Source organism: Acomys minous (genome assembly GCF_964271855.1).
Source record: "Acomys minous genome assembly, chromosome: 19".
In the NCBI taxonomy this organism is placed as follows: domain Eukaryota; kingdom Metazoa; phylum Chordata; class Mammalia; order Rodentia; family Muridae; genus Acomys; species Acomys minous.
The window spans coordinates 59,710,316-59,722,538 of NC_140499.1; the positions used below are offsets into that span (position 1 = coordinate 59,710,316).

At 46.2% G+C, this 12,223-nt stretch overlaps 1 protein-coding gene and 1 long non-coding RNA gene across 4 annotated transcripts in view; one reads left to right on the plus strand and one right to left on the minus strand.

The window, feature by feature from the left end:
• CD5L (CD5 molecule like) overlaps positions 1-12,223 on the plus strand; it is a 114,597-nt gene that overhangs the window by 98,672 nt on the left and 3,702 nt on the right. For all 3 annotated transcript variants that reach the window (XM_084768425.1, XM_084768427.1, XM_084768426.1), the window contains 3 exons: positions 2,686-2,790; positions 5,674-5,709; positions 11,081-11,407. In XM_084768425.1, the coding sequence (XP_084624551.1) occupies positions 2,686-2,790; positions 5,674-5,709; positions 11,081-11,407 (468 nt within the window). The remainder of the gene's footprint in view (positions 1-2,685; positions 2,791-5,673; positions 5,710-11,080; positions 11,408-12,223) is intronic.
• LOC311589771 overlaps positions 1-12,223 on the minus strand; it is a 265,612-nt gene that overhangs the window by 2,094 nt on the left and 251,295 nt on the right. The window lies entirely within an intron of this gene.

Genomic DNA, 12,223 nt, shown 5'->3' on the forward strand with positions numbered 1-12,223 from the left:
AAAAAAGATCTATTTATTTGTTTGTTTGTTTGTTTGTTTGTTTATAATGTATACAGGGCTCTGCCTGCATGCACATCTACAGGCCAGAAGAGGGCACCAGATCTCATTATATATGGGCGTGAGCCACCATGTGGTTTCTGGGAATTGAACTCAGGACCTCTGGAAGAGCAGTTAGTGCTCTTAACCTTTGAGCCATCTCCATGTCTTGATGCTGCTCCACTTCCTATAAAAACCTGCCACCTGCTGAGACCATTTGCAGCTGGGGCAGAACTACATCCACTGGGGTAGGGACACAGGAGAAGGTACAGGCCGTGATCTCAGGGGAGGCGCTAAGGACTTGCCCACTCTCACCTTCTCCTACCTCCTAGGGAATGCACACAGGCCGACCTCGTCAAGGGCCTCCTGTGGGTAATTCTGGCTACATTGGCTAGGGTGGTAATGAGCTGTGCTGCTTGAGGACAGAGTCCGAGGCATGATCCCATTAACAGCTGCTTGCGTCCTGTAGAATACTGTCCCCGCTGACTGAGGAGCTTGCTTTCCTTTCTTCAGGCTCTTGACTGTGCTCATAAAGTATTCTATTGGGAAGATATTTTGTCTCCCCCCCCCCCCCGCCCCACTCAATTTCGTATGTGAAATACATTCCTGACTCACAAGCCTGTGTTCTCCAGGATGCTTTTTGCCTATTTTTATGTTTCAAGGATAAAGTCTGTTATTTGTGTCAGGGTCTGAAAGGATGGAGGGAAATACAGAACACCTTAGTTATGATCTAAGCCCATAGCCCTAGAACACGGGCCACCCCTGCCATCCTCTTGTCCTGATTACCTACCTGTTTGCCAACGCGCTGCTACACTTAGTTCTTAGGCCTTGACCCAGTGCCGTCACCTCTTTGAGCAGCCCCAAGTCATTAACTGCATTGTGTCCCCAAAGTTCTACCTCCCTCTCTTACATCAGATTCTATGTGCTACTGCAATGATTAGACTTTATGTTTTTGTGTTCTCACCCGGCCACTCCCTTTCTTCAACACATTGTCTGGCACCCACAGCTGCCGAAAACTGTTTTTGAAGAAAACAACCCATAGACTATGGGCTACCCGTTTAGACCAGACCCCAAAGCCTGGATTGTGTAACCTCACAACTCTCTCTGGGATGGAGTTAGGACACAGTGAGTGTGGTGACTTGACAGCTCTCCTTGCTCTTTGTCACACACGCTGTGCTGAACCAAATCATGTGATGTGGCACGTGCTGCCGCCCCTAAGAGGTTATAAAAATGATAGGTCTTTCCTTTGTTCTCGGGATTGGCCTGAAACTCATCACAGGGATTTGCTCAGGGAGGGTCTCTGACGGCTCCTTCAGCCCCCTCCCACCATGCCTTCTCTGAGTGCCCACCCCAAATCCACTCATAATGGAGCCCTTCTCCAAGTTTTAAAGGGAAACTTCTCCTTCCTTTTCAGGCCCTACCATGTTAATATCCGCATATTGTACTGTCTGACTTCTCCCTTTTACCTCAGGGCCCCATCACGGCCCCAAAGCTTCTCTTTTTAATAAACTTCACATCCAAAGGAAACCCCAAATTATGTGTCATCTTCCCTTTTTGTTTTTGTTTTTTTTGGTTTTTTGTTTTGTTTTTTTTTCCAAGACAGGGTTTCTCTGTGTAGCATTGACTGTCCTGGACTTGTTTTGTAGAGCAGGCTGGCCTCGAACTCACGTCAATTGGCCTGCCTCTGCCTCCCAAGTGCTGGGATTAAAGGCGTGCACCGCCATGCCCGGCTCCATCTTCCCTTTTTGATTTGACTGTCACTATTGTCTTCTTTTATTGTATTTTAAATAAGTAAACAAATAAATACAGTATTAAAAATAAACCCCACAGTGAACCAAGTCTCCTGTTAAATGATCTAAGCTATGCCTTCATCAGGGAAAATTTTCTGTGCGTGGAGCTGCGCGCTGCACTCAGTCGGTCTGCTAGCTCTTGAGGGGAAGGTGTACTTAATAATAAAGGCAGGCAGAGGACTGAGGCTCCTGAGAGACACGTGGCCCAATTTGCTTCCATCATAATTTAGACTGAAAGACCACCAGAGTTCAGCAAAGGATGTCTGTCCATCACCACAGGGAGCTGAGGCCGAACGAGTTCCAAAGATGGGTAACAACCAGCAAAGCCTAGAAAGTCAGACTATGTATCCGTCCTCCTGCTCTGCACTTGGGAAGCTGGTTGAAGGTGGGAAAGCCAATCCAGCCCTAACAACAGAGCCAGATACAGTCACGGATTACGGCGTATGGGATGGGCCTTCAAGGGTGTCTAACATTTATCCTATGACCTCGGGCACTGAGATGCTTCATTCAGAAGTCATTCAAATTGACTTACTGGCCCCACAGAGCATCTTTAGAGGGTGACTGTGCTCTAGGCTTTAATGAAAATGGACCATAATGGGGTACCTACCTTCCCTTGCAAAGGCTGTTTCCTCATTTACAGAGATACGAGAATGAAGCAGAGACAGGTTGAACTAGGCTTTCCGTACGATGGAGTCAGCCCTCTTTTTCAGGATCTTAGCTCCTTCCGGCCACCTCCCTTCCTCTAGGCATGCTGAACTCAGCATAACTTTATCAGTTCCACCTCCCAGGGCCCATGGGCTTTGGGTCACTTGGTGATGCTTCTGCTGCACACAGGACCTGCCTCTCTTCCTTCTCCTAGCATTCAAACCCGACATTGCTGCCCGAGGCCCTCACCCAGCCTGTCTCAACACACCAGCAGCAGCAGCTGCCTGGGCCATGGCTCTGTGGTCCACCGTGATGCTCGGTGAGTGTCTCTGCTCCTGTCTGTCTAGACTACCAGATTTCTCCTCAAGAACATTCTCAGATCCAGGGTCAGGCGTCTTTCAAGAATATAAGGTAACATGTAAGCCTTAAAAATCCCCTAAATCCATGCTTGAAGTTTGTCTTAATGCTCAGATTTTTGTCCATTTCCCTATATTTATACACCTTTCCCATAGATTTCCATTTTCACAGATTTCTCTGAATATATTAAGAAGGAGATGACTGAGTGTTTGGTAGCTGTGAGGTATGAAAACAGAAGCCAGTGCAGCTCAGTCTAACCCCTTGGGAGTATTTTCTTCCTGTAAAAAAAACTCTGCCAACTTCCTTTTCTCAAAAACTTTTTTTAAGTTTTTATTTAAAAATAGGAGCAAATCATGGAAGAAAGGCAAAGTAGAAGGACCCAGAGGGTCCTAGAAGCCTACAAGTAGAACATTATGATAGGCAGATTTGGGCACAGGGGTCCCGCTCAAACTAAGGCACCAGCCAAGGACAATACAGGCGGTAAACCTTAAGCCCCTACCCAGATCTAGCCAATGGACAGAACACTCGCCACAGTAGAGTGGAGAGTGGGATATTACTTTCTCACATACTCTGGTGCCTCACCTTTGACCATGTCCCCTGGACGGGGAGACCTGGTGGCAATCAGAGGAAGGACAGCAGGTTACCAAGAAGAGACTTGATACCCTATGATCATATAGAGGGGGAGGTAATCCCCCTCAGGAACAGTCATAGGGGAGGGGAATAAGGGGAAATTGGGAGGGAGGGAAGAATGGGAGGATACAAGGGATGGGATAACCATTGAGATGTAACAAGAATAAATTAATAAAGGAGGAAAAAAAATAGGAGCAAAGAACATAAGGATGCAGTATAATCATTTTTCTTTGGACTAGTAGTCTAGTGCCCTCCAAAAGCGATTCACACTTTTCCCTAATTTTCCCAAGGTCAGTCTAGATATCGGAAAATCTGGAGTTTCTGGTTGCAAAGAAACATGTATCTTAGTCACGACTCTCAACTGAACTTACAGGTTACCATACTTCTCTGAAGAGTTATCCTCTGAAGTAAAGGCAATGTCACATTCCCCCCAGAAGTTTTAAAAAGGATTTAGTGTGATGCCTGTGTGTATCAGAAGAAAACGTTGGCTTGTTGGCCAACCTTAATTTGAGACTATTTCACCAGCCTGAAGTTGGCCAATTAGTCGAGGTTGGTTGGCCAGTGAGCACTGAGGAATCAGTCTCTCCTTATGTCTATTGCTAAGTGCATGCCCTACCAGAAGCCTTTTAATAATGTAATTAGTGTGTTATGGCTACTGATCTGCTACCACAAGTCACATCCATTTTTAGTATCTTGATTACTGATAGCCTTATCAAAGCCCACGCTGTTCGGTTGCTCTTTGTCTTGTTTCGTTTTTAGCTTTAGACTTAATATGTCCAAACAAGGATCCTGCCATATCTTAAACATCTCCTCATCCAGGCAGAAGCAAACAGCCACCTTGTCTCTTGTGGATTACTGTTGAGCCTTCCAGGCTTGCCTGAAGTCTCACCTCCTTCCGATCCGTGGTACCCGCACTTATCCCTCCTGTCAATGATGTTCAGAGGCTCCAGGCCACTTCCTGATTATATCACTTCTGCTCCTTGCCTATCAGCTTGGTACACTCACTTTCCTTCTAACGTCCTCCTGTTCTGTGTGGGAGGTTATGCAACGCACACACACATCATATAACTGAGTTTTAGACAGCTGTAAAATACAGAGCTCCAGTCTGAGAGTGACCTCACGGTGAAGACTAAGAATAAGAGTCTCCAGAGAAGCTGTTTATTTCAAGATTAACCACTGAGCTGTTTAGAGCTGTTTGAAAAACTCCAGACTGATCCAAAGATATTTGCTCTTCTGGGGAAAATCCAATAACGTATGTGGTGGGCAAACTACATAACTGAAAATACTTGGCTTCCTGAGCAACTGAGGGTTACAGGGCTTCACAGTGTGAAGAAGGTGACAGAAGAGCCCAACTACAAACAGACTGTGTAGGGGAAGACTCTCCACGTTCCAATATGCTAGACTGGAATATGCTAAAATTTTGGAACTAAATAAATTGCTGCTCCTGGCCTGTTGATCTCAGTTAACTGTCAACGAGTCACAGTTTACAGGCTGTGCATGACTCTTACACTGTTAAATGGTGGAAGAAAATAAAAATGAAACTCTCATTTCACAATGCATAAAAATCACCTGAAATTTGAAATGATGTCCATAAGCGAAGGCTTCTGGGAACCAACAATGCTCTTTTGTCCACATATCCTTGGAAGCCCTCCTATCTCAGGGGCAGAGCTGAGCAGTTGTAACTGGGCGCACAGCCCACAAAGTCAAAACTCTTTACCATTGGCTCTATACAAAAGGAGTTTGCCTACTCCCGTCTGAAGGCAGTGCCAGTGAACACAGAGGGCCATGCCACTCTGCCTTGCCCATGGAGTCATTGCTTTTCCCACCAGTGACTGGCCTGTGGCCTCCAGTGCTCTTTTCTGTGAACTAAAATGCTACACCGCCACTCTCCCACTTTAGGCAACTACAGTAAGTCAGTGCAAATGACAATAGTAGATACTACCTGGCCCCGGGCCTGGAGTGGAGCTGCAGACAGACATGTGCACAGAACAACATGGAACAACCAAGTCACTTAGTTCGCTAGAATTGGCCTCTGTGATTCCATGGTGTCCTTTGAGGCAGGTGCCAGGAGAAGAAGGCCACCAGGACAGGGCTGCCCGTGGAGGCTAAGTGTCTCTCACTTTCCCTTAAGAAGTGTGGCAGAGGCCTTCTATACATGGGTAATTTGAACAAGGTCTATATGACCTATGACCTTTCCTCTTTTTTCTTCCCTCAGCCATTTCGGGCATTTTCATTGGATCGTGCCTCTCAGGTAAAGATTTTGTGTGTGTGTGTCTGTGTTTGCTTTGTTTTGTTTGTCTGCTTACTAAGTTCTAATGAGAGAAGCCTCTAGGCCTAGGACTGAAGAAAATCTGTATCTTCCTAGGCTGTAAAGAGGTTCAAACCAAGCAAGCAATCTTCTTTTCTAGTGTCTACACCGACCCCCAGCCTTGTGTGGACAAATGTCCACCTGTAGAATCTATATGTGTCCGGGGTGGTTTTCCTGCTATGGATCTTCTGTGGCCCTGGGAATTCATCCGACACCCAGAAAGGACAGGTCCTCACATCAGGTTCCTTAGTGGCCATGGCCAGGGAAAGCATTCCCTTTGTGCTTCCGGGTTCCCCCATGCACGATTTCTTCCAACCTTATTGGCACCTTTGAAATAGAAATGCTGTGTGGCTTGACTAGCAAAAGAAAACCTGGAGTTCAGCCCTCACTGGATGCCTCCTCCAGGAGCCTGTAACAGTGGTGAGAGTGATGCTGCCAAGGGCGGAGAGGTGGAAGAGTGGACTGAGGGGAGGGAAGAGAAAGAAACCCACAGACTACGGTTTCTGTTTCTTTGACTATCCCTCCATGCTCTCCTTTGCTGGATGGTAGCGGCTTGAGCAGAGGCACAGCCCCATCCGTTATGTAATGAGACCCACCTGAAACAGAGGTGCAACTTGACGTACCAGGGTGCTCACCCAGACGCTGAGTTCACCTATATTTCTTTCTTGGCCTCCATTGTTGTCACCAACACAGGCACGTCCTGTCCTTTTTGCAGTCTCTTCATACCAAGATGTTGTTCCTGCACAACACACACACACACACACACATGCACGCACGCACGCACACACACACACACACACACACACACACACACACACACACCCACACCACACCCTTCATTCAAGCCTTCTACTTTCAAAGCCAAGTAAGAGCACCGCCAGGAATGCAGTTGCCCCTGTGTCCCTTCCCTCAAGCTGAATTTCCTCAACTCAGTTCGTTCCCACATATCCTCGCTGCACTTTTGGTTCATGTCGTCTTTTCTGGAAACTGCCCTAGTCACCTACTCCATAAAAAATAAAATAAAATAAAAAGTCATATCCCAGCACTTGGGAGGCAGACGTAGGTGGATCACTGTGAGTTCGAGGCCAGCCTGATCTACAGAGTGAGTCCAGGACAGGCAAGGTTATAACGAGAAACCCTGTCTCAAAAAATCAAAACCAAACCAAACAAAACAAAACCATTTAAACAAGAACTTTACAGTCTAAAATAAAATAACTTAGCCCATGCGTGATCCTGGTAACTTTTTCTCTGGCCAGCAAAATAATGCTAACATAGACTCTACTCTTAGATCCAATGACCCACACAGTTGCCTCAGAGGGCTGCAGATCTCTATCTGTGCCCAGAGGCATAAACTTCAAACTCGATGCACAACAATGGAAACTTTCTTAGTTGTTTTTTTTTTAAAGAGCATCCTTCTTTTATTTATTTTTTGACAATTCCATCCATATATCTAAATAATGTATCTTGATAATATCCATTCCCAACGTGTCCCTCTTACTTCCCCAGGCACTCTCAACATGTTCCTCTTCCTCTTTTATGTCCTCTCCTCAAAACAAAAACAAATCAGACAAAACCCAAAACAGCAACATAACTCACCGACCAGCTGATGCTCCCTATTGGCCTGTCAACTGATGCTGGCTTGAGCCTGTGCGTGTCTATTGACTGTGGCTGCGGTGAGCTAGCAAAACTGCCGCGTGGTGTGCGGAAGGCAGCATCCCACAGCACATCTCCCTATCCTCCAGCTCTTCCTCTCTTCCCTTCCCTCGACCATGTTCCCTGAGGTGATAATAGACATCTTACCCATTGGCTACTAATTCTGAATGCTCTGGCCAGGCATGATTCTTTTCCTCAACTGATGCCCCACTACAGAGAGAAGATTCTCTGGCCAAAGCTGAAGAAAACACCAATATATGTGTACAAACACAAATGTTTAGAAGGCAGTTTTGCTGCACATCCGTCTGGTAAGACGATGGTAATAAGTTGCTCCCTGCCACGGCCTATAACCTCGACCCCCTGCCATAACCTATGACCTCTGCCATCCTCAGAAGGCCTACAGTGCCAGGCAGGAGTTCCCTTTTGTGAAAAGCAGTTGCTAACCCTTATGCCATTATGTTTTGCCTGACGAGTCGGTTTGTAGCAGGCAAGGTTCACCACTAGGCATATCGCGGATGGCTTTTCTCCCTCCTGCAGCCTACATTGCGCCTTTTGGCTCTGTGAAAGCTAGCAGGAAGGAACATTTCAGCTCAGTTCCAGCTTGGTTCCTCTATATCCTGCAAGGAAAGTGTGATGTGTCTTCAGCAATGGGATCTTATTTACGGGCAGCAACCAAGGTCAACAGCAATAGCCCGTGTTGTTTAGAAAGCCTCTGGGGACTTTCTAGTTAATAACTCACAAGGAGGGATCTCAGACTAGACACTGGCTTTCCATGTCTTCTAGGGGGAGGCATTACCCACCCACACAAGGTACCTGTGTTTAAATCTCCTTGACACACAGCAACAATGGGATATCCGACAGCAGTCCCAGTGAGGATCCGATAACGATAGTGTAGGCCTCCAACCAGAGCCATGACTCATAGCAATGAACATTTGAAAGTAAACATATGTGGACAAAAAGCTATACTGCGTGATACACGACAGCTTCTGTGACAAGAAAAAAAGAAAGAAAGAAAGAAAGAAAGACAGAAAGACAGAAAGAAAGAAAGAAAGAAAGAAAGAAAGAAAGAAAGAAAGAAAGAAAATTACTTTTTTTTTCTGAGACAGGTCTCTGTGTAACAGCCCTGGCTGTCCTGGACTCACTTTGTAGACCAGGCTGGCCTAGAATTCACAGAGATCCGCCTGCCTCTGCCTTAACAAGTACCAGCATCACAGGCATGTGCCACTGCATCTAGCGTAAAAGATTACATTTTTAATTAACCCACAGAGCAGTGGGTTTCTGTAATAGTTCTTCATATAGCCTCGGTTCTGGCTAACCTGCCTCACCCCTTCCTCTTTTAACTTCCTCTCCTCTTCTCTTAGGAGCTTGTCTTCAAGATCTTAACCCTATTTAAACCTTTGTCCTCCAGGTTTCCTCCCCACCTTACTTGACTCAACTCTACTAACCCTTCACTCTTGAAGACCTCTTCCTCGCCGGGCAGTGGTGGAGCACTCAGGAGGCAGAGGCAGGTGGATCTCTGTGAGTTCCAGGCCAGCCTGTTACAATTTGTTACAGTAAAATGTATTGGTTTGGCCTAAGATGGCTAATAAATAACACAGAGTCTGAAGGGTACCTTAAAGCTGCCAGCACTACACTGGGCAGAATCTAAACTGATACAAATCTACTCCTAAAACTAATATAAACAAACCACTCTAAATCTCATATCATACATATACCCCAAGCACTTGCCACTATGGTGATCCTCAGGCCATTTCTCCCCCCTACAGGCCCCTCCTCCTCAGCTGTAAACCCTCTTCCCCTTCTCAACCCTCAATCCTAGGTCTACCACCCTCTCCAGGAAGTCCCGCCTTCTCCTTCCTGTCCTTCTACCCAGCTTATTGGCTAAACAGCACTTTATTGACACTTGTTACATCCATTCAAGGCATCCCTCCACACCAGCCTGGTCTACAAACTGAGTACTGGACAGTCGGGGCTGTTACACAGAGAAACCCTGTCTTGAAAAACCAAAAAGACCTCTTCCTCTTGCCCTTTCCTGGGCCTTTCTAGCTTTCTCCATAAACACTTCAAATTAAACATACAAAACTAACAGTTTGTGCTAGGATCCATAAGAGAGAGAACATGTCATGTTCATTTTCCGGGGTCTGAGTTACCTCAGTATGACATTTTTCAGCAGGTAAATTTCATTTTTCTTTGCCGTTCTCCACCATTCTGTTGATAGAGATCTAGACTAACTCCATTTCCAGTGTTTTCTTGGGTTTTCTAATGGTCGCATTTGAATTTATATCCTTAGTTTCGATACGTGATACTGCTTTCCCCTAAAGCATTAATAAGGAAAAAATTAAAATGAGCCAATAAACAAAACATAAACTTCCTAAGAAAACTGAAAGCTAGGCAGATCTAGCTGGTCTTAGTCAACCATGCTATTCCTGAGTCAGTTCAAGGTTCTGGAGTTTTGCAAAGTTGAGACAGGGTAGAGAGTGGGAAGTCTGACACTCAGGAATCAGGCTGTGCTCATGGCGGCAATGGTGTCAGCCTCTGTACGCTGTCCCTCTCACAAGCAGCCACAGACCGCCAGAGCAAATGTGTTCTTACCTAATGTCCTTGACCCATCAGTTGGCTTTCCCACTGAATGAAGATGTTACTGATTCAGCGCTCTTTTGTGCTACTCTGAGGCTACAGCGGACCTAGCAAGATAGTTTCAAGCTGTAACGGAAAGCTCTGGGAGGAAACAGATTCCATGTGTTCCTCATTGTTTTCTGAGTTCGCAAAACAATACTGGAAGCAAAGAATCGCTCAGTGCACATGTTTTGTCTGATAGGCTTGGTGTTGGTTCCCCAACAGCATTCTCTGCCCTACCTGCTCAATGCAAGGGAGAGAATTTGTGCTTTTTTTTTCATACACAGTGCTTTAATATGGAAGTACAACTCAGTCCGTTATTCCTCAGAACCTATGGGGAGGATCCAAAGCCCCACCCTCTTTCCCATAGACTCTAATCAAACCATTGGGGTTGGAAGCTCTGCCTTTAAAGCTCTGCCTCTTCTCTTGCTATATTTCTTCTGAGTTAGGTTTTTGGAGGAATGATGTATAGGAAACATCAAGAGAGGGGAAGAGAGAGGAGGAGGAAGAGAGGGAAGAGGTAGAAGAGGAAGGGAAGGGGGAAAGATGAGTAGAAGAGAGAAGATGGTTCATTTGTTAACCTCAAGTCATGTATTGCTACTACCTCAATCTGGCTACAGCAAAAGAAAGTCATGAAAGAAAAAAAAAATCCTGGAAATATCATCCTTACACAGTTCTGGGCTGGGGCCCATAGTGCGCCATTACTTCTATGAGGAGAGTGTTCCTTATCTATGAAATTGTGGGTAGACATTTATTGGTCCTCTCATTCTGACCACTGGAGGGTCTCAAATTTCTGTGAAGTCTTCAGCCAGCTCTTTGTCTCGGTCATCACTCTGAAAAGGAAATCAGTATGTCTATGTGTCTTGAAATGGCAAGTCTTGGAGCATAAGCATCCCAACAAGTTCCCTTACCTCCCCTATTGTGACTTCAACTCCCCACGTTGTCCATCAAAGGCATAGAGGCCGCAGACTGGCTGCATATAGACCTAAGCACCCTTTCTTCTCCTTCTCTGAGGCCTCCAGCTAACATCTCGTCTCTTTTGCAGAATCTCCGTCCAAAGTGCGGCTAGTGGGAGGTGCCCACCGCTGTGAAGGGCGAGTGGAGGTGGAACGCGATGGCGTGTGGGGGACTGTGTGTGATGACGGCTGGGACGAGAAAGATGCAGCTGTGGTGTGCCGAGAGCTTAATTGCGGAGCCCCCAACCGAACCCTACGTGGTGGTGCCTCATATAAGCCACCAGCACCAGAAGAGCAAAGCGTTCTCATTCAAGGACTTGCCTGCAATGGGACGGAAGACACATTGTCTCAATGTAGCCATGATGAGGATGTTTTTAATTGCCCACATGAAGAAGATGCTGGGGTGCAGTGCAAGAGTAAGTATGGGAGGATCAAGGACCATCTTCCAATAGCCTGTCCCCCACGTGGCCATTGGACTGTCACACAGCACTAGCGTGAACAGGGGCAACGTTATGCTTTACATTTCACACTTTCTTGCTTGTGACACTTGGCTATAGTAGTGCCCACAATCATTACCCATATTGCTTCTTTCTTAGTTTCCAGTTATATGTGAGATTCGATTTCTATTTGCATGCATGTAAACCAATACGTGCAGCTCCATCAGCCACTGGCCAGTGATTCGATGTTCATGTCTAGAACTGGGATGGAGCTCAAAAAGAGGTTTAATAGGTGCTTCTGTGAACATTTAAATTCCCAAGTTCTCTATCAGCTTAGCTGGGGAGACGGAAGATACTTGTAGGAAGCCACTGTGGTCTCACAGGCATATAGATGTGCACCCAGTGCAGTCTCACAGATAGACGGGCATACATGCATAGTTAGGTGTTTCTTCACCCGTCTACATAATTAGCTTCCTATGAATTAACAGTGCGTGTGTGCTTTCTCTGAAGACTGTGATCTGACTGCAAGGTTGCCTCTGCCCCTTTCTTTTTGTCTCCCCACAGGATTTATCATTAGAGAAAAGATGACTCCTTCCAATGTTAAACTCTCTCTCTCTCTCTCTCTCTCTCTCTCTCTCTCTCTCTCTCTCTCTCTCCCTCTCTCCCTCCCTCCCTCCCTCCCTCCCTCCCTCCCTCTCTCCCTCTTTCCCTCCCTCTCTCTCTCTGGGAGGTTTGGGCATGCCAACATTGAGCCCAAACTATTTTGACATTTCATGTTAGTATGTGCATTTTTTA